Below are 25,391 nucleotides of genomic sequence, written 5' to 3'. Positions count from 1 at the left end.
GCCAGTGCTGCAGCAGAGATACAAAGTGGCCATTACGGCAGCTGCTGCACATGCATACCTATACGTGGTCCTATAGTTTTTTTCTAAAGTGTGCAAGCACGGCCACTGCTGATTGATTTGCAGGGTGGTCGTAAGCCCCTTGATACAAGCACGGTGTAATGAATGTAATGAAAAAAAAAATTAAGCAAGCCAGCAAAGGAGGCAATATGGACATTAGTAAGTGCCTTGTATTAACTTTCTCTACATGATAAATGCCAAAGTAAGACAACCCCTTTAAGAGTTTGGAAATTGCACAGCTAATTATAGAGGAAAACTTTATTCAATACTACTTTCATCAACATGTAACAAAAGCCTGTCTTGAGAGGGTTGTTAGAAAGTAACTTTTCTTTAAAATCTTTAGCATTTTCTATAAGGACCTGTGTTATATTGCGATCTGAATCAGATCACCTTCCCCCTGGACATCCATCAAGTGTTTTTCTAAAGCCTCATGCACACGTCCGTGGAACAGGAGTGCATGGAGTCATTGGTTGCTATGATGCCGTGCGCTTCCTGCTGCCGCCGCAGTACAGTAATACACTGATATGATCTATACCAGTGTACTACTGTACTGCGGCGGCAGCAGGAAGCGCATGGCGTCATAGCAACCAATGACGCTGTGCGCTCCTGCACTCCGAAGAAATCCAGGCCTGTATCACATGGTCCGTGTTCCACGGAAGTGTGCATGAGGCTTAAGGAAACACTTCTGGGGTATGTTGGGGACTTTACACTGCAGAACTTAGGCTACACTCTTTGTAGCATGACTGAGTGATTTGAAACTATGGAACTACAACTACAGTCCAAATGTATGCACTCAGTTAAATGCTGTCAATCAGGCGCACTACAAAAAGTCAGTGTAGCTGAGACCTCCCTGAACACTGTTCTTCACAATGAGTCTAAAATAGTCCCTCTAACTTAAACAAGTAAAAGGCTGTTCTTAATAGAACAATTGAAAAAGACATGCACATCTTATGGTATTCAAAGAACATGTGAAATTGCACTTCTCTAAAGTTAGAAGAGTGCCACACTCTATGCATACAAGTAACTAGCAAACTAACTTTTTGGCAGAAAACTCTAGATGAACACAATTCATTGTTAAGACGCTTGATTATTAGTTTTTTTTAAAGTACCAAACGTATTAACAATTATCATGGTCTACAAGGGGTTGGCCTTCTGTATCTTTTAATGCATGCACACGTTCCAAAGCACAGTGTTAAAATACAAATTGATTTGTCTTCTGAAAAGAAAAAAAAAGAACAAATAATTTTTTTTTTTTACTCAATATCAGCTTGGAGTGCGTACCCTCTTTCTTCTCTCCTGAACACTCAAAGCCAACATCCTCTTCGTCAGTTTAGATGAGTGTTCATGAGAACAGAGATAAGGGTTACAGACTGATTCACACTAAATGGGACTGAGCATCCTGCAATGTTTGGGAAGACATGGAGGCTGCAGAAGACAACTACAGCAAATTTCTTTTTAATAAAAACTAAATTGCAAAAATGATTTTTAGCAAACAATGCATGCATTTAAAAAAAAAAAAAAACATTCCCCAAAAAGGTGTTCATAACCTTCAAGATTTAAATCTAATGGCTACCACTAAGCATTAGCCACCGTTTTTATATAAGCTGTGCAGCGGCTGAAATGTGATCTCAAACACTATCAGCAATTCTTTTTATGTGATATTTTTCAAAAACAAGACTGTTGTGATATTCTAAGGATTTTCAATTTCACCAGAATGCAGACGCTGTTTACAGCAGCCTGTTATCTTGTCAATGAGGCGGCAATACCATTTTAGTCCTGAAATGAAATGTGCCAACATTGGAAACATATCTCCCCCAAAAAGAACATGAGAACATATCATTGCAGTCCCTTGTTAAATACAGAGAATCTAAAAAAAATTAAAAAAAAGGTATAAGAAGTGCCCAGCGGCCACTGAAATGACACACTATTAGAGCAGAGATCAGTAGTACACGGCTTGACTTTTCCGCCGCACCAATTCCAAATAATGCCATCCATTCTTTTTCCATAAATAGCCGGCTTAGTCATTATGCTGCTTTCATTTAATAATCCCCTGTTCAAATGTTCTCAGAGGGAGGAACAGAGCAATAATTTGTTTTTTGGAAGTGTGCAATGCTAGTTCTCTGGTGATTAAATGATTACTGTACTGACCTTGGATTACTCCCCTGCACCTGCTGCCATGTGTGTAGCGCGGAGCACAGTGAAAGACGGAAGCTCCACGGGGTGTGTCAAGTGGGACGAGGGAAATTGAACACATTTTGATTATCTATTTAAAAAGGACAGCCTAACGGGGATTATCTCAACATGGCAGTTTCAGGAAACGTTTGTGTGTTTATTTTTAACCACGTGGGCATGCTTCCTTCTGCCAATAGGAAAAGTCTGTCCAGTAGACAAAATTCATGCACTTTAATTAAAATGTTTATTATTCATAATAATACTGCAGAGTGTATTGGAATGTGACAGGGCTTGCCCAAATCTACATCTACGGAAGTACAGTATACCAGCAATATCTCACTGCTACAGAGACAGAGCACTTTGCTTAGAAACACAGGAGGCCCGCAGAGTTGACTCAATGCTACCAGTATATTCACAATACTTCTCGTTGATACAGTACACTCTGCAGACAAATAGGCAAGACAAAAATCCCCACTTAAAAGAAATACAAAAAGGCACTATATATCCCCAACTGGAATGAAAACAATGACACAGATGACTGAAAACGCATATATATCCAGTTATCCAGTTTCAGAGTTCATGTCTCATAATTTATATCCTATTTTTCTTTTGGAGCCTTACAGCCAACTATACAGATGTTTCCTTGGACTCGGCCACTGGTGGAAGGAATGTTGTCACTTCTTTGTGAGTAAGACCTAAGGAGAGGAAAAGTAATTGGTCACAAACCCACCTCAAAACAGTACACTGAATTTCATCTAGGCTTCTGCATCACCATTATATATCTAGAACCAAAGATATCCCTGAGGTTTACTACTTTAAAATCCTCTGTACTGCGGTAGGATAACTACATCCACTATTTAAAGGAGAGACTGGTATTAAAAAATATAAAAAAAAATGTGCAGTTTTATGAAGGAATAAAAAAAAGGCAAAATTGATATTTAATATTGTCAATTAGTTTTTAACCCTTTCATGACCGGGCCTGAATGAGCCACTTTTTCGTGATTTAGCATTCACAACTTTTTTTCTTTTATTTGTTGGAATACCAAAATATTTTTTATGTGGCACTTAGTACTTTTTATTAATGTTTTTTTTTTTTTAAGAATGTTTTTCCCTTTTTGAAGTTGCATATTATATTTTTTTGTTAAGTAATGTTTAGCTTATTTTTTAAATATACAAACTGACACTAATTATTGCAATGGGTTCCCTATTTTTTGTTGAACGTTTTGATATATAATATGTATAGTTTTGCGTGAACAGGGCAACAGTTTTAGATGGCGTGGATGTTAATTTTTTTATTTGTATATTTTAAAATTAAAAAGTAAAAAAATAATTTTTGGCACACAATATGTCCCCCAAGAGGCCATTAAAAGAACTCTGGGGGACACCGAGTCCTCGAGACACCCCAGCGATCATGTCACCGCTGGGTCCAACAGCACTTATGTCCTCTGGGTCCCCACTGTCACTGACAGCCAGGACCTGACCTGATCCTGCTAGAGGGTAGAAGGAGTTTTAATCCAAGCACTTTACAGCACTAGAATTAAGGGGTTAGTCATTGATAGGCTGTACTTAGTACTTGTAAAGTAAAGGTAGACTGCACAACAGACCAATGCCTTTATGACGCTCCAGAATTTATTTCTTTTGGCATTTAGAGACTTTCACTAATTCCAAGAACAATGCAAGCTAAAATGAATAAACTAGAATTTGAATAAAAACAAGGTCATCACTTACACTTCCATTCATCAACAGGGAGATCTACATTATCACATGAATCGTCATAGGGATCTGCTTCCATCTCATCGTCAGAATCATGGAACTGCTCAAAGTAAGGATGACATAGAGCATCTGTGGCCGTTATTCTTTTTTCTGCATCCAGCACCAGCATCTTTTCCAGGAGACTGACAGCTACAGGGAAAACAGGTGAATTCGAATATTTTGTGACTGGCATACATCTAACAGACAAAGAACATGACTTGTATCAAGACGACAGTCTTGTTATCAGTTCAGTTCAATAGACTGGACTCTTCTTGGGCCCATTCCAGACGAGCATGTCCGGATGCATTCAGTCAAAACTGTGCGATTTCGTAAACAAAGCCATTCAGTTTTGTTTGCGATCGCGTTCAGTTTTTATCGCACGGGTGCAATGCGATTTATTGCGTTTTGCACGCGCATGATAGAAACTGAATGTTTACAAAACATCTCTTAGCAATCACTTGCTTGCGGATGCAATGCGATTTTCACGCATCCCCATTCACTTCTATGGGGCCAGCACTGCGTGAAAAATCGCAAAATATAGAACATGCTGCGATTTTCACGCAACGCAAAAGTGATGCGTGAAAACCACCGCTCATGTGCACAGACCCATTTAAATCAATGGGTCCGGATTCCGTGTGGGTGCAATGCATTCGCATCACGCATTGCACCCACGTGGAATTCTCGCTCGTGTGAAAGGGGCCTTACAGGAACACAGTTCATTTTACCATGGAGATACCAAGGAGTAAATATCGCAGAATTAATTTGAGCCAGGAAAAAAAAAAGTATCTCTTTACTGTTTCCTTATGGAGTAATAAATGCTTTCTATATTGGCTAAAATGTATCACTTTCCCCCCAAAAAAACAATCTGGACAAAAAAAAGCAAAAGCTTCAGACCTAATCTATTACTTTGTCTGGCTGATTGGTACAGAGCTTGTGAACCACTAAGAAACTTTTCACTCCCTTTGGACTACAGACTGGAAGAGAAAAAGGGAGAATCATATGATTTTCATTGACCGACGTCTATTTCTGTTTCACAATGCCCATGTACCCCTCTGTATGACTAAATAAATCTACTTAATGACAATAATTATAATAAATACACTGTAAATTATTCCTGTGAAAAAAAAATTGTTGATTGTCAGAAACAGCAGTTTCTGGAAACCAAAGTATGGATTACTTGCATTTGCCATGACCTATATTAAATTAACCTCAATCTAACATTACCTAGAGGGTTTGCATATCGCAGCAATAATCCAAAGTCTTTCTTTTGCACTTTTGGGAGACTCTTGATATAGTTTTTTGCCTATAAACACATAAAAAAATTATATTTATGATTTTAAAAGTGAATAAGTCACCAGGACATACACAGTTAAACTAGACACAAAGGCTTAAAGGGCTAGCTCAGCCGACTGCGATGATACATTGCTTCATTTTGCTTGTAATCCATATGCAAATCAGCAGCTAAGTGCACTCGGCAGAGCCAGCTCAGTGACTGGACAGTTGCACAATGTATCTGATGCCATTTCAAGAGCTCATCAGATCAACTGTGCAAGTGCCAAGTCAGCTGAGTGACTCGACATTATGCTGATAAGCACCATCAGATACACTGCTCAACCACCTAGACCCCAAGCTGACTCAGGTCAGGCGCAAGAATACAGGGCTAGATAAGATGTCTAGACCTGTCAATCACAGGGGAAGAGGAACGGCACAAAAGAGATGGGAGTTAGGATAGCAATGCTCCAAGCCGTCTGGCCGGCCCTTTGGTGCTCTTATCTTTGGAATGCTGCTACCTAGAGACATAAGTAAGGTACCGTTTTACTCAACATGATCAACTCTACCAGACAATATGCCTGGTTTAATAGGGTTGATCAGCCAACAGATGCACTTTAAGTCATAATGGTTATTAAAGGGGTTGTCTCACCTCAGGCATTGGGGGGATATGATTACGATATGCCCCCAATGTCCGATAGGTGCGGGTCCCTGAGGTGGAGCTTGCAAAGTGAATGAGGGGGCACCTGCCCTCCAATCATTCCTAGGAGAATGCCGAAAATAGCCGCAGTCTCGGCTATTTCCATCAGTCCTATAGAAGTGAATAGAGCAGTGGCCGAGCTCGTACGGTGGAAATAGCACTGGCTCAGCTATTTCCGTCAGTCCCATAGAAGTGAATGGAGTGGTGGCCGCTCTTGCACAGTGCACTTCCCATTCATTTCAGTGGACTGCTGAAAATAGCTGAGCACGCCAACCGGCTATTTTTGATGTTCCCATAGGAATGAATGGATGGCAGCCACGCATACACAGTGCACCCTCCATTCACTTTGCGGGCTCTGTTCTTTCTAAAGATAGATGTGGGTCCCACACCTATCAGACAATGGGGACATATCCTAGTGAGACAACCCCTTTAACATCTTTCAACAGTTGTCAGGGCCATGGCCATTCTATAACCTAGAAAGTGCATTGATAACTAGCAATACAGGTGTGATGTGTGACACTTTATACAAGGATTTACTTACATCAGGGCTTTGAAGTTTCTGCACAAAATCCTGAGTTGGTGTCCCTGTAATTTTCATGATTTCAGTCAGCTGATCCAGATCTAAAGTATGTCTTTAAAGTCATAACGCTTCAAAAATAGTTTCTCTATTACACGTCTATGGTCACAGCACTGTGAAATGCTTCATATCCCATATCAGACTTAAAAAATTAAGCATAAACCCAGGGGGGAAAAAAAAATATAGAAAATAAAGGATTAAAAGCAATGGCCATAAACAGACAGATAAGCGATCTTGTAAGATCAGTAACCTATAAAGCAAGCCCCAGGCATGATGGGAAATGCCAGACATATTTTAGAGAAAGAATAAGTATTTCAGTGTCAACTTATACAGATATTTTATCCTTTAATACGGCAAAGTCCCAAATGTAGTCTCTACTGTGGCATTCCACCACAGGCAAGGATTTGCTTCTTTTCTGCATGCGGCACATAATATGTAAATACTAATTACAGCTTCTCTTACAAGAACATTGATTCCCTAAGTGATGCGGAAGAACTTGCAAAAAAAAGGGAAAGTACATTTATTTTTAGCTGCAAGAGATTTTTTTTTAATGATCTTTCCAAAGAGCAAGTTCTTTGCCTTGTTTAAAAGCAACATACACTCTAACTTAGTCAATTAAGTAGTACACGGGCAGTTTCCAGCTGTGTACACCATAGGCTGCTAATGGCACACTCAAAAACGCCACATCCTGCGCAATCATGTGGGCATATTATATATCGTCTTTAGTGCTTGCACTAAGTAGAGAGCTGGTACAGTAATGTGCACCAACCTCTTGATGACAGGTTTTGTCTCTCCAGCTCTTCAGCCTGGAGCCTGCGATGCAGGTTTCAATAAGGTATAATAGATTTGTAGGGGAACATTTAATAAAAATGTTGAATCGCCACGTCAGCCTCCCCCAGCCGTAGCGCACACAACATCAATTTGCGTCATAAACCACCTTTTTACCTGCGCAAAAATGACCATTGCCGTGCCTCAAATCATAAATTTGGCACATGAACGAAAACCAATGACAGACTTTTAACCAAATCGAGATAGACCAAAAATGATAACTGCCCCCATTTATTTCTACTGAGCAGGCTTGTCACTCCATGTGTTAGAAATATGAAGTCTCATCTACTCCTTACTGATATATTAGTAATGATGAGTTTAGTGGGCTGAAAACTATTTCAGTATTGTACAAATCTATAATCTAGGTACTTTCACCTGATTGGCTTATTCTCATGTAACCAAAATTCAACTATAAAATCAAATATCTACATCACTATATAATTTATCTTTACCCATGTTTGGGGATGCAAAATAAATTCCTTATTAAGACTTGTCGCCACACCCATCATTGTAAATAGCTGCATCAATTTAAAGGGAGTCAGCAGTTTTGACACGGAACTGCTGACAGTGCTAGGTAGGGCTGTGGACAGCTGGTTAAATATTCATTCATGCATGCTTTTACTGGCAGAAGCATTGTGAAAAAGAACTTTATTCCAGCAAGAGACGCTCTCGCAATTGCCCTGGAAGCGGTCGCTCAATTTGAAATCTCTTTGCCTCCCACACACACACTGCCAGCAGGCACCAAGAGCGGAGGGGAGGAGTTGTGCAGCTTAGGACTTGTTCACATGTCCGTCATTTGATCACGTAGCAAAAAAATCCCAGCGGACGCTCTTGGTCTTCAAAACATCTCTTTATTACATCAATGCAAATACATATTGAGGATGCGTATCGGCCCGTCCAGCCTTCATCAGCTCATGATACGCATCCTCAATATGTATCTGCATTGATGTAATAAAGAAAGATGTTTTGAAGACAGAGCATCTGCTGGGATTTTTGGCTACATTTCCATTGGAGTGACTCCTTCCCCATGCCGACTAACTGGAAGTCAGGTGCTGACCATTTTTGCAAGTTATCAGTTATTTGCTCACAGCCAGGAGTGGAGGCTACACATTGATAAGGTATAATGAAAAGATCTGCAACTGTTCTGCATTTTTGACCTGCACCTGGTTTTGGCTCACAATAACGGATGTAAATAACTGATGTGTGAACAAGGCCTTAGTGGAGAGACCACTCCAGAGTGAGGGACAGTGTCCAGGGCATATGCTGGAATAAAAAGGTTTTTTTCACAGTGCTCCTGCTAATAAAAGGATCTGTAAATGTATGTTTAAACAAGCTGCCCATGGCTGTCAAAACTGCTGACAGACTCCATCGGATAAGTTCCCTTCTTACCTCAGAAGTAGAAAAAGACTACATATTGTGGATCTACTATTTACTATACTTGATTACTGTCACATGTCAGTGGGAGCCATATAAATTTAAATGCCATTTGCTCCCTCTAGTGGCAGCTGTGTACTGCCAAAATTCATACACAAATGTTTTTCTAGTTTCCCCAGGTGACAAGAAGGAGCAAGAGATTCCATTTTGGAAGCCAAAATGATCCCAAACAATGATCAATAGATTACCTGATGGTGGAATAAGGATTTATTCTCTGTAGAAAAAGGATACGGTCATTACCCTTGAAAAGTGGGCGCCCAGTGTACATCTCTGCCATGATACAGCCAACAGACCAGATGTCCACTGAAACAAAATGAAATATTTAGCTCCATAGTCCAGAACCACATCAGTAAAATACATTTTATTGTTAGTAAACAAAAAAAAAACTGCGATTTTCAAAACTTCTCAAATAGATCAATTACATTTACACAATAAAGTGCAATTCTGTATAACAGGTGTCTAAAGTGAATCACTACTTTTACTCAACAATGGTTAAACAGCCAGCAAACTGAAAAAAGTGCTACTACCAGGGTATTCATGCCAGGTAGTAGCCGTCCCACCGAAGTGAATGAGAAGGCACAGCTGCAAATACACCTGCTCACAAGCAGGTCAATAGTGAATTCTGCATTCTCTTCATACCGCTGATCAGCAGGGGTGCCGGAAGCTGGGCCCCCACAATCTTATATTGATGACCTATCTCGAGGACAGGTCATTATCAATTCCTATGATACATAGGAAAAGCGGACAACCCCTTTATAAAAGGGTTAATAAGCCAAATGAATCCGAAGCCCATTCTGAGTGGCACACTCTTGTGACCATGAAGGACTACAGACATAATAACCGATCCATTAGTAGCCACTAGGGATGAGCGAACCCGAACTGTATAGTTCGGGTTCGTACCGAATTTTGGGGTGTCTGTGACACGGACCCGAACATTTTCGTAAAAGTCCGGGTTCGGTGTTCAGCGCTTTCTTGGCGCTTTTTGAAAGGCTGCAAAGCAGCCAATCAACAAGCGTCATACTACTTGCCCCAAGAGGCCATCACAGCCTTGCCTACTATTGGCATGGCTGGGATTGGCCAGTGCAGCATGTGACCAAGCCTCTATATAAGCTTGGGTCACGTAGCGCTGCACGTCACTCTGCTGATTCAAGCATAGGGAGAGGTTGCAGCTGCGACGTTAGGGCGAGATTAGGCAGTGATTAACTCCTCCAAAAGACTTCATTCTGTGATCGATCTGCAGCTGTGGATCATTGAAGTGCTATTATTGACTTGCTCACTTTTTTGAGGCTGCCCAGAGCGTTTTTAGATCACTTTTTTTCTGGGGTGATCGGCGGCCATTTTGTGACTTGTGGTGCGCCAGCACGAGCTATCACCAAGTGTATTTAACCATCGATAGTGTGGTTATTTTGTGCTATATCCTACATCAGCTGCAGGCTGAGCCTGTGTCACCGAAGTGCATTTAACCATCAACAGTCTGGTTATTTTTTGGCCATATACTACATCAGCTGCAGGCTGAGCCTGTTTCACCCAAGTGCATTTAACCATCAACAGTCTGATTATTTTTTGGCCATATACTACATCTGGTGCAGGCTGAGCCTGTGTCACCCAAGTGCATTTAACCATCAACAGTGTGGTTATTTTTTGGCCATATATTACATCAGGGGCAAGTTGAGCCTGTCACCCAGCGCCTAAAAAATAGACCTGACATTTCTATTCAACCAAATCTGCACAGTTTTAGCTGGTCAAGTTATTTGTAGTGACCGTCAAAGCAGACTTTTTGTTCTGGGTTGAAAAAGCATTCCCAAATTTGCCATTCTGAAAATAACTAGTTTGTGGTATTTCAGGCCTACTTGAAATCTATCCCAAAAAGAAAATCTTACATTGAAGTTATTGCTAGTGTCATTCAGAAAAACCTAAGACACACGCTAGCGTGCTGATAGAAGGGTCATTCTGTGATTAAACCTATTAATGTCACACAGCGCAAAAAAAAAAAACAGGTCTCACATCTCTATTCAACCAAATCTGCAGTGTTTTAGCTGGTCAAGTTATTTGTAGTGACCGTAAAAGCAGACTTTTTGTTCTGGGTTGAAAAAGCATTCCCAAATTTGCCATTCTCAAAATTGTGGTGAACGGGAACAATGAGGAAAACATCTAATAAAGGGACGCGGACATGGTCGTGGTGGTGTTAGTGGACCCTCTGGTGCTGGGAGAGGACGTGGCCGTTCTGCCACAGCCACACGTCCTAGTGAACCAACTACCTCAGGTCCCAGTAGCCAGCAGAATTTACAGCGATATTTGGTGGGGCCCAATGCCGTTCTAAGGATGGTAAGGCCTTAGCAGGTACAGGCATTAGTCAATTGGGTGGCCGACAGTGGATCCAGCACGTTCACATTATCTCCCACCCAGTCTTCTGCAGAAAGCGCACAGATGGCGCATGCAAACCAAGCCCATCGGTCTGTCACATCACCCCCATGCATTTGAGGGAAACTGTCTGAGCCTCAAGTTATGCAGCAGTCTCTTATGCTGTTTGAAGACTCTGCTGCCAGGGTTTCCCAAGGGCATCCACCTAGCCCTTCCCCAGGGGTGGAAGAGATAGAATGCACTAACGCACAACCACTTATTTTTCCTGATGATGAGGACATGGGAATACCACCTCAGCACGTCTCTGATGATGACGAAACACAGGTGCCAACTGCTGCGTCTTTCTGCAGTGTGCAGACTGAACAGGAGGTCAGGGATCAAGACTGGGTGGAAGACGATGCAGGGGACGATGAGGTCCTAGACCCCACATGGAATGAAGGTCATGCCACTGACTTTCACAGTTCGGAGGAAGAGGCAGTGGTGAGACCGAGCCAACAGCGTAGCAAAAGAGGGAGCAGTGGGCAAAATCAGAACACCCGCCGCCAAGAGACTCCGCCTGCTACTGTCCGCCGCCATCTGGGACCGAGCACCCCAAAGGCAGCTTCAAGGAGTTCCCTGGCATGGCACTTCTTCAAACAATGTGCTGACGACAAGACCAGAGTGGTTTGCACGCTGTGCCATCAGAGCCTGAAGCGAGGCATTAACGTTCTGAACCTTAGCACAACCTGCATGACCAGGCACCTGCATGCAAAGCATGAACTGCTGTGGAGTAAACACCTTAAAAACAAGGAAGTCACTCAGGCTCCCCCTGCTACCTCTTCTGCTGCTGCCGCCTCGGCCTCTTCTGCTGCTGCCGCCGCCGCCTCGGCCTCTTCCTCCGCCTCTGGAGGAACGTTGGCACCTGCCGCCCAGCAAACATGGGATGTACCACCAACACCACCACCTGCGTCACCAACCATGTCACACGGCAGCGTTCAGCTCTCCATCTCACAAACATTTGAGAGAAAGCGTAAATTCTCACCTAGCCACCCTCGATCCCTGGCCCTGAATGCCAGCATTTCTAAACTACTGGCCTATGAAATGCTGTCATTTAGGCTGGTGGACACACACAGCTTCAAACAGCTCATGTCACTTGCTGTCCCACAGTATGTTGTTCCCAGCCGCCACTACTTCTCCAAGAGAGCCGTGCCTTCCCTGCACAAACAAGTGTCCGATAAAATCAAGTGTGCACTGTGCAACGCCATCTGTGGCAAGGTCCACCTAAGCACAGATACGTGGACCAGTAAGCACGGCCAGGGACGCTATATCTCCCTAACTGCACACTGGGTAAATGTAGTGGCGGCTGGGCCCCAGGCGGAGAGCTATTTGGCGCACGTCCTTCCGCCGCCAAGGATCGCAGGGCAACATTCTTTGCCTCCTGTCTCCTCCTCCTCCTACTCAGCTTCCTCCTCCTCTTCTTCCACCTGCTCATCCAGTCAGCCACACACCTACACCACCAACTTCAGCACAGCACGGGGTAAACGTCAGCAGGCCATTCTGAAACTCATATGTTTGGGGGACAGGCCCCACACCGCACAGGAGTTGTGGCGGGGTATAGAACAACAGACCGACGAGTGGTTGCTGCCGGTGAGCCTCAAGCCCGGCCTGGTGGTGTGCGATAATGGGCGAAATCTCGTTGCAGCTCTGGGACTAGCCGGTTTGACGCACATCCCTTGCCTGGCGCATGTGCTGAATTTGGTGGTGCAGAAGTTCATTCGCAACTACCCCGACATGTCAGAGCTGCTGCATAAAGTGCGGGCCGTCTGTTCGCGCTTCCGGCGTTCACACCCTGCCACTGCTCGCCTGTCTGCGCTACAGCGTAACTTCGGCCTTCCCGCTCACCGCCTCATATGAGACGTGCCCACCAGGTGGAACTCCACCTTGCATATGCTGGACAGACTGTGCGAGCAGCAGCAGGCCATAGTGGAGTTTCAGCTGCAGCACGCACGGGTCAGTCGCACTGCGGATCAGACCCACTTCACCACCAATGACTGGGCCTCCATGCGAGACCTGTGTGCCCTATTGCGCTGTTTCGAGTACTCCACCAACATGGCCAGTGGCGATGACGCCGTTATCAGCGTTACAATACCACTTCTATGTCTCCTTGAGAAAACACTTAGGGCGATGATGGAAGAGGAGGTGGCCCAGGAGGAAGAGGAGGAAGAGGGGTCATTTTTAGCACTTTCAGGACAGTCGCTTCGAAGTGACTCAGAGGGAGGTTTTTTGCAACACCAGAGGCCAGGTACAAATGTGGCCAGACAGGGCCCACTACTGGAGGACGAGGATGAGGAGGAGGTGGAGGAGGATGAGGATGAAGCATGTTCACAGCGGGGTGGCACCCAAAGCAGCTCGGGCCCATCACTGGTGCGTGGCTGGGGGGAAACACAGGACAATGACGATACGCCTCTCACAGAGGACAGCTTGTCCTTACCTCTGGGCAGCCTGGCACACATGAGCGACTACATGCTGCAGTGCCTGCGCAACGACAGCAGAGTTGCCCACATTTTAACGTGTGCGGACTACTGGGTTGCCACCCTGCTGGATCCCCGGTACAAAGACAATGTGCCCACCTTACTTCCTACACTGGAGCGTGATAGGAAGATGCGCGAGTACAAGCGCACGATGGTAGACGCGCTACTGAGAGCATTCCCAAATGTCACAGGGGAACCAGTGGAAGCCCAAGGCGAAGGCAGAGGAGGAGCAAGAGGTCGCCAACGCAGCTGTGTCACGCCCAGCTCCTCTGAGGGCAGGGTTAGCATGGCAGAGATGTGGAAAAGTTTTGTCAACACGCCACAGCTAAGTGCACCACCACCTGATACGGAACGTGTTAGCAGGAGGCAACATTTCACTAACATGGTGGAACAGTACCTGTGCACACCCCTCCACGTACTGACTGATGGTTCGGCCCCATTCAACTTCTGGGTCTCCAAATTGTCCACGTGGCCAGAGCTAGCCTTTTATGCCTTGGAGGTGCTGGCCTGCCCGGCGGCCAGCGTTTTGTCTGAACGTGTATTCAGCACGGCAGGGGGCGTCATTACAGACAAACGCAGCCGCCTGTCTACAGCCAATGTGGACAAGCTGACGTTCATAAAAATGAACCAGGCATGGATCCCACAGGACCTGTCCATCCCTTGTGCAGATTAGATATTAACTACCTCCCCTTAACAATATATTATTCTACTCCAGGGCACTTCCTCATTCAATACTATTTTTAATTTCATTTTACCATTATATTGCGGGGCAACCCAAAGTTGAATGAACCTCTCCTCTGTCTGGGTGCCGGGGCCTAAATGTGTGACAGTGGCCTGTTCCAGTGGTGGGTGACGTGAAGCCTGATTCTCTGCTATGACATGAAGACAGATTCTGCGCTGACATAAGGCCAGATTCTCTGTTACGGGACCGCTCTCCTCTGCCTGGGTGCCTGGGCCTAAATGTGTGACAGTGGCCTGTTCCAGTGGTGGCTGACGTGAAGCCCGATTCTCTGCTATGACATGAAGACTGATTCTGCGCTGACATAAGGCCAGATTCTCTGTTACGGGACCTCTCTCCTCTGTCTGGGTGCCGGGGCCTAAATATGTGACAGTGGCCTGTTCCAGTGGTGGGTGACGTGAAGCCTGATTCTCTGCTATGACATGAAGACTGATTCTGCGCTGACATGAAGCCAGATTCTTTGCTATGGCATGAAGAGACTGATTCTCTGCTGACGTGAAGCCAGATTCTCTGCTATGGGACCTCTGTCCAATTGATATTGGTTCATTTTTATTTTTTTAATTTTAATTCATTTCCCTATCCACATTTGTTTGCAGGGGATTTACCTACATGTTGCTGCCTTTTGCAGCCCTCTAGCTCTTTCCTGGGCTGTTTTACAGCCTTTTTAGTGCCCAAAAGTTCAATGGGGTTCGGGTTCGGGACGAAGTTCGGATCCCGAACCCGAACATTTCCGGGAAGTTCGGCCGAACTTCTCGAACCCGAACATCCAGGTGTTCGCTTAACTCTAGTAGCCACCTTTTTGATGGTTTTCACACTGGACATAGTACGCATGTATAAATATATGGGCTGTATAAAATTCTGGAATACTTAGTACTTTGAGTACATTGCTGTACTACATTTACCTAGTATAATAAAAAATAATAAAGGCGTGATACTTCTGCATTTTCATGTACGGTGATCTTCACTTGAAAATAATTCCAGTAATTTGTTGCCCAGCACTCAGTTGTACCAAAGGTATAGCTAGTGGGAGTGCAGGGGGGCCGGTGGAGGCATTTATTTAGCCCACGGATGCCCAACCTGCTGCAAAACTACAACTCCCAGCATGCCCGGACAGCCTACAGCAGGGCATGGTAGGAGTTGTAGTTTTACAACAGCTGTAGGGCCACATGTTGGGCATCCCTGATTTAGCCAATAAACACTAATGCTTCTGTACCGCAACTGAACCATTCCAAAGACTTGAGAATGGTTCCATAGAGGGACTGAAATGTTGGTGTTTCTTTGGTGTGTTTTTTTTTTTTTTGCAAAGACTTTTAGAGTGCAGGTTATTTGTGCACAGAATTGAGGAGTCAGTAGGCTGGGCGGCTTGTGTAAGTTTGGGAAAGGCACGGTATACACTGGAAAGCTGAGGAGTCAAAAATGTTTCCATTACAAAATATGCAGTTACAAGTTGTGGTGGTCTGGGCCAGATGGAAAAGATGGGGAAAATGAAAGATTCCCATTGGAGAACACAGACAGTAAGTCACTGGATTTTAATGTAACAATCACTTACACAGTCTGCAGAATATGTGTAGAACTGGCACCTACCCCTGTACAGTCACAGTATGATGGTCAGAGGTCGCACTACATTTTTTTCTCGAAGAGTAAAAAACTCCTCTTACCATTTTTGAGGAGTATTTTTAGCCAAGAGGGAGTGCAAAAGTTGCAATAATTCAGATACATAGGCCTACACTACATATCTGCGTTGGAGGCTGCATTTGGAGCCTCTGTTGCAGATTCTGTCAAAAAGATCGGACAAAAAAGCCTTGCATGCAGGACTTTTGCTTCTGGTAAAAAAAAATAAAAAAAAAAGTTTTGTGGACTCTCCTGTAAAATCTCTCTCGCTGAATGACGGATGCCACAGTATGGGGGAAGGGGGGTGGGGGGGGGGGGAAGACACAGGACCGTAGGTATAGCTGCTGCTGCCACTAGGAGGAGACACTAGGCTAAAAAGGGTTAGCTTCTCCTGCTGGCTATACTACCTCCAGCCTGGAGAGAGCAGCATATCAGTTTGTGCACAAGCAGTAGGAGTGAAAGAAAACAAAAATGAAAAAAACAGAACAATAACCAGCGGTCCGAACCCAGAACTGAGGACCCTACCAGCCAACCAACCGCCTTCACCTGTGGCAAAATTAGAGAAGAAACAATGGGTGGGAGCTGTGTCCCCCAATGAACTCAGCGAGAAAGAGATTTTACAGGAGAGTCCAGAAAAATCTTGTTTTCTCATACGTATCATTTGGAGACACAGGACCGTGGGACATTCCAAAGCAGTCCACAGGAGGGGGGGGGGGGGGGGGGGAGAGAAACAACACGCCCATGGAAGTCACAGTCGCGGGAGCCTAAGACACCGCAGCCCGCAAGACTTTGCGACCCAGAGCAGCGTCCACCAATGCAAAGGTATGCACCTGGTAGAACTTTGTGAACGTGTGCAAGGAAGACCAGGTTGCTGCCTTACACAGCTGCAAAGCGGAAGCAAGCCCAAGAAGAGCCCACCGCCCTGGTCGAGTGAGCAGTAATAGGGAGGGGCGGTGCCTTGCCCCGGTAGCTATACGCCTCGGCAATAGCCAAGCAAATCCGCCTGGCAATCTTCACCTTGGAGGCTGCCAGACCCTTGCAAGGAATAACGAACAGAGAGTCAGTATGGCGAAACGATCCCGAAGCAGGTAAGTAAATCCGCAGGGCACGAACCACGTCTAGCTGGTGGAGAGCCCATTGCAGAGGATGTGGAGGCGAGAGACAGAAGGAGGAGAGAACAATGTCTTCATTGACATGGAAGGCAGAGACTACCTTCGGCAGAAAGGAGGGCACAGAACCGCCTTATCTTGGTGCAGAATAAAAAAAAGGGCTCCCTACAGTAAAGCGCGGCCAGTTCCGAAACACGTCTGATAGAGGTGATCGCCACAAGGAAGGCCACTTTCCAGGAAAGAAGACTGAGTGAAACCACGTCGAGATGCTCAAAGGGAGACGATTGGAGGGCACCGAGCACAAGGTTTAAGTCCAAAGAGGGTAAAGGGGAGCGATAAGGAGGGACGGTGTGAGCCACCCCTTGGAGAAAGATCTTAACCGGGGCCTTTTGTACCAGAGTCCACTGGAAAAAGATTGACAGCACTGGCACTTGCCCTTTAAGGGAACTAAGACAGAGACCCAAATCAAGACCCGTTTGCAAGAAGGAGAGAATTGTGGGAAGGGAGAAACGGAGCAGAGGGAGGCTGCGGTCCGCACAAAAGCGAAGGAAAGATTTCCAAGTCCTATGATAAATTTTGGACTATGCTGGCTTCCTAGCCTTAATCATGTGCGGATGACTTCGTCTGAGAACCCCCGCCGCTTCAGAATAGCGGTCTCAATAGCCACGCCTTCAAACATAGCGATTTCAAATGCTGGTGGAAGACGGGTCCCTCAGAGAGAAGATCGTACCTGAGCAGAAGAAGGATGAGATCGGTGTACCAGGCGCACCGGGGCCAATCCGGGGCAATGAGATTCGTCTGGATGCCCTCCCTCTTGATTCTGCGAAGGACCCGGGGTAGGAGAGGAAGAGGAGGGAAGATGTACAGGAGAGAGAAACTGTCCCATGGGGCCACCAGTGCGTCCACTGCACTTGCCCAGGGGTCTCTTGTCCGAGAGATGAAGACAGGTAGCTTGTGATTGAGTCTGGGTGCCATCAAATACACCTCTGGACGGCCTCAACGGAGACAGATTGAGTTGAACACCTCCGGGTGCAAAGACCACTCGCCCGGGTCCACGGTCTCCAGACTGAGAAGTCCGCCGTCCAATTCTCCACTCCTGGAATGTAGACTGCCGACGGGGCTGGTACATGTTCCTCCGCCCACTGTAGAATCTTGGCCGACGACTCCTTCACCGCCTAACTGCGGGTTCCCACCTGATTTATGTAGGCCACCGCTGTGGCGTTGTCCGACCGGCAGGCCCCTCAGGAGGGGAGTCCAATGAAGCAGGAACAAATGGATGGCCCGAAGTTCCAGGATTTTGATGGGTAGTCTGGATTCCAAGGCGGGAAGACTCCGCCCCATCCGTGGAGGCTGGCATCAGTGTGATGACTGTCCATGAGACCAGGAGAAAAGATTTGACGGAGACCAAGGCTGGAGCCGAGAGCCACCACCTGAGGGCTGACCGCACCTGCGGGGGAAGGACGATGGTATGGTTCAAAGATCCCGGCAACTTGTCCTAGGATGACCCACACGTCGGAAATGTGGGACGGCCAAACCTCCTGAAATGCGGAAGACTGTCTGTTGGCAGACTGACTGCAGGCGCCAGGCCGGTTGAGGCCCAAAGGATTGTTTTTTCTTCTGCTCTTGTGTGGAGGCCCTGGGAGGTTCCCCTGCTGCCGGGCGTGTGCTGGAGCAGCGGCAAAAGGAATGGAACCGGAAATTTGAGGGCTTTGAGCGAAACGGGTGCTTGGACTTGCTTTGTGGGAGGAGAGTACTTTTACCGCCTGTGGCCTCGTAGATAATCTCATCCAATCGGGCACCGAACAGTCAAGAGGCAGAAACGGGAAGGCCCGTAAGGGAGCGTTTCGACGAGGAGTCCGCCGCCCGTACTTTAAGCCAAACTAGCGCCGCAAGGCGACTGTGAGAGCAGAGGAACGGGCAACAAGCGCGCCCAAAGAAGCCTCACAAAGGTACTTTCCAGCCTGAGAGATATGCAGGGCCAATGACTAGAGGTCCGCTGGGGGAATTTCCGCCGTGATGTTCTGATGCAGGCAAAGGGCCCATTCAAAGACCTCCTTAGCCACCCAAGCAGAGGCAAAAATGGGACAAAGTGCAGAGCCACACGCCGCAAAAGCGGACTTAGAAAAGGACTTCAGGCGCGAAACCACCAGGTCCTGAAGGGACGTGGCATTGGCCACTGGGATGGCGGTATGCTTGGCAAGACGCGCGAACGGAGGGTCCACCTTAGGAGGGGAGGACCATTTTGCTACCAAAGCCTCTGAAAAAGGCTGATAAAGCAGATCGAGGCACTTGGACGCGGTAAATCAACGATCTGGAGGGTCCCATGCCTTGGCAATGACTACCAAAAAATAGTCATGTAAGGGAAAGGCCTTAGTGGTTTGTCTGGAGCAGAGAAAATACACTGGATAACTGGAGCAGAGAAAATACCCTGGATAACTGTGGCCTAGTAGGCCCTCGAAGCAGGGGCCTAAATTAGTAATCGCGGCCGGCTCTGGCCAGGCTCCCTGGGGAACTGGGAGGCTAGGCGACCCTGTTCCCCTTGTAGAGAAAAAAGAAAGAAAAAGCAAATAAAAAAGCAGAATTGACCCTGCCACCTACGACACCAAGCTAAAAACTGATATGCTCTCTCCAGGCTGGAGGGGATATAGCCGGCAGGAGGAGCTAACACTATTTAGCCTAGTGTCGCCTCCTAGTGGCAGCAGCAGATATACCCACGGTTCTGTGTCCCGTCCCGTCCCCCCATACTGTGGCACCAGTCACCATCGAGTTCCATTATTAAAAAATATATATATATTTAATGAAACTCTATGGTGACATACTACAGTATGGCATCTGTCTGAGGCATCTGTTAACATAGACTTTTTTTTTTTTTAAACATACGACAAAAACCCAGCACTTCCCATTATTTTCGTTGTTCTCCTCATGTAAGAGCAGAATAACAGACGTAAATAGTGGTGGCATGAATGGGGCCTAAGAGGTGGGGATATATGTGGGGGAACCATGACTGATCTAACAGGCAGACAATTATAGCCAAGTCCAGTCCAATAAAGTGTACTTTAAAACTTTACTATAATATCCTGCTGTGCATTCACTACACTACATACATCACACACATCAATACATTATGCGCTGCGCTGTCACTTTGTACTGCACTGGATGTCCAGGCTGTAGTTGTCCACCACTTCCACTCTTCTGAAGCTCCACTGCTGCCATGATCGCTGGTGTTCTCGGCACAGCGCACCGCTCGCCCTACTCTCCCAGGTACAGCAACTACCCGGGAGCCAGCTTCTCCTCCTTACAGCTCCCGCCAGCTGCAGGGCGCAATACCGCTACTAGTTAGTGGTACTGGTAGTGGTCATGCTGTCATATTACATGAGATGGGGCCCACTAGGTCTCAGAGTTGTACATGAATTAGGCGTTTGCTTATTGCTCGGCAATGTGGCGCACATACAACTATCAGTTAGTACTAAACACAGTTACAGGGAGTTTAAGGCTTTCCAAATGGACTGAATGAGCTAAACCAGGGCTGGCCAACCTGTGGCTCTACAGCTGTTGCAAAACTACAACTCCCAGCATGCCTAGACTGCTTACAGCCATCAGCAGGGCATAGTGGGAAATGTAGTTTTACAACAGCTGGAGAGCCACAGGTTGGCCAGCCCTGAGCTAAACCTTTATAAGAGAGGCATTTGCTTTCAAACTCTTAGAACAACATTTGTAGCCATAAACTTTACATCTGTAATAGTATTTAATCAGCTCGACAGCATTTACTATTGTATTGCGCGCCTGCTGGTTTTAACCTGCGCAACAAGGGGCTCTGGCTTCATGGGTTTCATTTCAGTGCGGAAGATAAAAGCAGTGTTTTACTGCATTTCAATGTAATAAAACCTCTTCTTGTGGGAGGGAAATTAGAAGTGTTTGTATGCTTGTTCCCAAATAACGGCGGTATTGTGTTTCTCCGTATAATGGAGGCAATAATGTACCTGCTGCTGGGGTTGTGCAGAGTGCACAGAACACGGTTACTGCAGCAATAGACATTGTACAGTTCACTGCAGGAAACCAGAAACCTCACTCTGACGCATATTTATGTGGCAACTCCTATTACATACGGGAAGATTGCTTTTTAAGTGGTAGGCCACCTGCTGCTTATAGTGTCAAGGTTATATAATAGCCCAAGTCATACTTCATCCTTCGTATCTCAACACAACCCATATCTATAGTCACTGCAGTCCCACAGTTTATGGAGCTTTGTTGACTTACATAATATTTCCACCTTATTAAAATCCAGCAACAAAGACTGTAATGCATTGTCGCTATGCCCTTGTATTGTCTTTATTCCTCAAACACGCTGGGATTTATGTTAATTATCATTCAACACAGCAATTATTATTTCCCCAGTACAAACTTCTGCTCTGAAGTACACAATTGTGACAAAGGTAGCGTAATTGCCGGTATTTAATGTGCTTCTGAGTTTAGTAGTGTCAGAGGGTTGACTGAAGTACGCTGTGTCATAAGAGGAGCAGCGCACATTTTTTTCTATGGTACAAAAGAAAATTACCCACAATAGACTAATTAACTAGTAGTTTACAAGGTCTTACATTCCAAACGCTTTATATATTTACTGAATGTTACAAGAAGTACTTTTATCCGACTTTTAATAGAATAATTCTGGACTCTAGTTTTACTAAGGCTTCGTTCACATATCCGTTTCTGAGATCTGGCACAGATCAGCCTGCCAGATCTTCTACTTCACCGCCGGATCCCCAGTGACTGCATTGAGGTCCGGTGGTGATCCAGCATAAATGCCGGTTTTCGGACAAACAAAAAACATTGCGTACGTTGTTTTTTTTGCCAGGCCAACAGCCGCCTTTTGCTCCTCATTAGGCATCCGGATCTCCGAAACACAGATGTGAACGCAGCCTTATTCAAGCGACACAAACTACTAAAATAAAATACCAGAAGGAGGATTTAGGCAAAACTGTATGTATAATATAGAAGAGACATTAGTGACTGAGGCCAGAAGCTGTACACGAGTACAGTTACAGTACTAATCACCCCTCCATGGACTATAAGCATGTTAGTGGACATTCATTAGTATTTTGCACCTCCATAACCTCCTTCATATAACATTGTTGCTTGTGGTCATTTCTTCCTATTTCCATGGGAAGTTGTTACCGTAGGTTACATTTGCACTTTTTTTTATGGTAAATAAATGAGGAAAAAAAAGAAGTCCAAATGCCAGAATACAGAATATAATATAAAAAAAAGGGGTTGGACAATATTTTTCTTTTTTGCGCTTTAAAGGGGTCCACAAAGGTAAGCTACTCACAGGGTGTCCTACAGCAATCGGATGGAGTGTGTGGAGGTGAGGTACCTGGCAGCACCACCACATGAGAAAAGAAACATCACACAGTTCCAATTCAAATTATTGGACTGGGGAAACATTACACTGCACAGATGTGGGAGAAACCCCCTGAAACAGCTGTCTGCAAATAAGTGCCTTTTTCTTAGGAGAAAGATTCCTATTCTTGCTTATATCCCAAGTCACTGTTCCAAAGCCTGTTTGAAATGGTTGACCTATAAGGTAGCCATCCAATAGGTGGCACCAGACAGCCAGCTTTTGTCCACCCGGATAAAGCCTCATGCACACTACTGTGTCCATTTTGCAGTCCACAAAAAGTGCATCTGTAAAATATGGATACAATCTATGTGATGCCAATAAAAAAACTTTTTTTTGTGGACCCATTGACTTCAATGCGTCTGTATTTTGGAGACAGATTCTTTCTTTTTGTGGAATGGGCATACAGATGCAGAAAGCATATAGAATAATCCTTGTGATCATCCTGTTCAGCAACAAGGACACTATCCATATTTAATTGTATGGTGGAAGTCGTTATGGACGCGGCAATACCAAAAATGTAGTGGGGATTTCATTTTTTCAATTTTCCCATTGAAAAACTTATTTTTTCCCCCGAAAGAAAACACTTTTTTTTTACTTGGAGATTTTTTATTTATTAAAAGTTAATTTAACTTTTCTTTTAACCATTTTCTAGTCCCACAAAGGGACTTTCACATTTACAGCACAGCTCTCCAGCAGACTGTCCCATAAGAGAACAGCCTGCCAGAGTTCTCCCGATTCAGGCATTGCCGGATGCTACCAGAATGCCTGCCGACCCTTCTGACTATAATTGGGTCTGCTGGAGATCTGGCCAAAGAAAAACCGCTGCACGCAACAGTTTTTGTCTGTCCGATTCCTGGCATTCTATGCTGGAGAGCTGTACCTCAAAAGTAGCCTTATCCATGGCCTGTTGTCAGACAAGTCGAAGTGTCTGAAACTGGTTTAAAACGCTTAATAAATGTGTTGCAAGGCGTTTACACCGTTTCTTTTGGCGCAGTGTGCGATAGAAATCTGCCACATTTTGATTCATCTCCCCATTGCCTTCTCAGAATGTAAACCCTGTAAGGCTGTTAGTAATAAATCGATTGGTATCACTGAATAGTTAGGAGCCTATTCTAATATTCCAGGGGTCTCCAGAGTATTGGAAAATAATCTTTCATAGAAAAAGAATACAGCTAAACAAGTACGCTGGCCTAATACTTCCTGTGCTTTCATTTTGTGATCTACAGATTGACCCCAATACCTCATGATGAGACGCATCACATGCTGGGGGCATATGTCAGTTTACACACCCTGCCTGCTTCTCAGTAAGAACTGAAGACATGTATAGGAAGTGATGGACCCACAGACAATTAAGCTTTTCAGTTTTTGGTACACTACTGAATAATTACATGTTAAGGGTCCCTACCTGGGACTTCTGAGCAGAATATGTTTGTAGCTGGTTCCTACACTGCCCTGAATATTGTAGGCTTAAGTAAGTCCAAAGTGAGGCAGTATCTTTAGTGATAGGGACCCATCTGCGGAAGCCACCTTGACGCCTGGTAGATGGGCCCGACATGTATGTGCGCTAAGAGCTTCCATTATTCATGTAAACTCATTTATAGTCGGTATTGTACCACTTTTATCTAGAATGACCCCCATTTCTTAGCTCTATTGTTTGTATATATAATGGTGTGCAGCCATTTTGTTGTTTGTAATTGATGTTAAGGGTCCATTCACACATCCGTGTGTGTTTTGCGGATCCGCAAAACACGGACAGCGGCAATGTGCGTTACGCATTTTGCGGACCGCACATTGCCGGCACCAAGAGAATATGCCTATTCTTGTCCGCTATTGCAGACAAGAATAGGACATGTTCTATTTTTTTCAGGATCGGAATTGCGGACCCGGAAGTGCGGGTCCGCAATTCCGGTCGTGCAGCCCAATAGAAATGTATGGGTCCGCAATTCCGTTCTGCAAAATGCGGAATGGAATTGTGGATGTGTGAATGGACCCTTAATGTTATTCTAATGTATGCAAACAAGAATTTTGTTTTCCTTGCAACATTATCAATTCTATATTCAGGGCAGCCAAAACTCCTTACCTGTCTGTGTATAGTGCATCCAATTGAGAATCACCTCCGGCGCTCGGTACCATCTGGTCACCACATAACCTGTCATTTCACTGTCTGTGTGCCTTGCCAGTCCAAAATCCAGGATCTGTGAACATATGCGAGTGATAATTCATCAGGAAATCATCCAAATGTACTGCGTGGGATAAAAAAAACTAAACTAAAACGGTGTTAAGAGAACAGAGATAGCACACGCAATTTATTCTTAGTAATCAATATACCGTATTTTCACCCCATAAGACGCACTCTCTCGGAATATTTTAAAGAGGACCTTTCATCAGTTTTGACATAGGCTAATTACGGTATTACCTTGTAGGGCGGCCCCCACTGATGCTATGGGTGGTTTTTTAAAAGCTCCCCCCTGTTCGTCCGCTGTGCTCCTCCCCCCCCCCCCCCCAATGATTTGGCGTGCTGTATTATAATATTAATGAGCAGTATTGCCGCAATGGGGCGGAGATGCAGTCTTCTGCTGTGGGCATCTCCTTCTCCCTGGCTGTGAGCGAGATCCAATCAGAGCAGACCAATCACAGCCAGGGAGAAGGAGACTCCCACAGCAGAAGAATGCATATCCGCCGCATTGCGAGTTTACTGCTCATTATAATACAGCGCGCCAAATCATCGAGGGGGCCCACAGCGGACGAACTTAAAAAAAAAACTTAAAAACAAAAACACACCCATGGCATCAGTGGGGGCCGCCCTACAAGGTAATACCATAATCAGCCTATGTCAAAACTGATGAAAGGTCCTCTTTAAGGTTAAACACTACT

The 25,391-nt window shown here is 45.2% G+C and overlaps 1 protein-coding gene across 1 annotated transcript in view; it reads right to left on the bottom strand.

The window, feature by feature from the left end:
* Positions 1 to 2,454: 2,454 nt before the first annotated feature.
* MAPK12 (mitogen-activated protein kinase 12) overlaps positions 2,455 to 25,391 on the bottom strand; it is a 95,723-nt gene continuing 72,786 nt past the window's right edge. The window contains exons 7-12 of the mRNA XM_040411996.1: positions 24,598 to 24,712; positions 9,021 to 9,092; positions 6,492 to 6,571; positions 5,206 to 5,284; positions 3,958 to 4,131; positions 2,455 to 2,924 (exon numbers count right to left, since the gene is read on the bottom strand). Coding sequence (XP_040267930.1) covers positions 2,857 to 2,924; positions 3,958 to 4,131; positions 5,206 to 5,284; positions 6,492 to 6,571; positions 9,021 to 9,092; positions 24,598 to 24,712 — 588 coding nt within the window. The 3' untranslated portion in view covers positions 2,455 to 2,856. The remainder of the gene's footprint in view (positions 2,925 to 3,957; positions 4,132 to 5,205; positions 5,285 to 6,491; positions 6,572 to 9,020; positions 9,093 to 24,597; positions 24,713 to 25,391) is intronic.

The sequence above is a fragment of the Bufo bufo genome, chromosome 1 (assembly GCF_905171765.1).
Source record: "Bufo bufo chromosome 1, aBufBuf1.1, whole genome shotgun sequence".
NCBI classification, from domain to species: Eukaryota; Metazoa; Chordata; class Amphibia; order Anura; family Bufonidae; genus Bufo; species Bufo bufo.
This window is presented reverse-complemented; position numbering and strand designations above follow the sequence as displayed.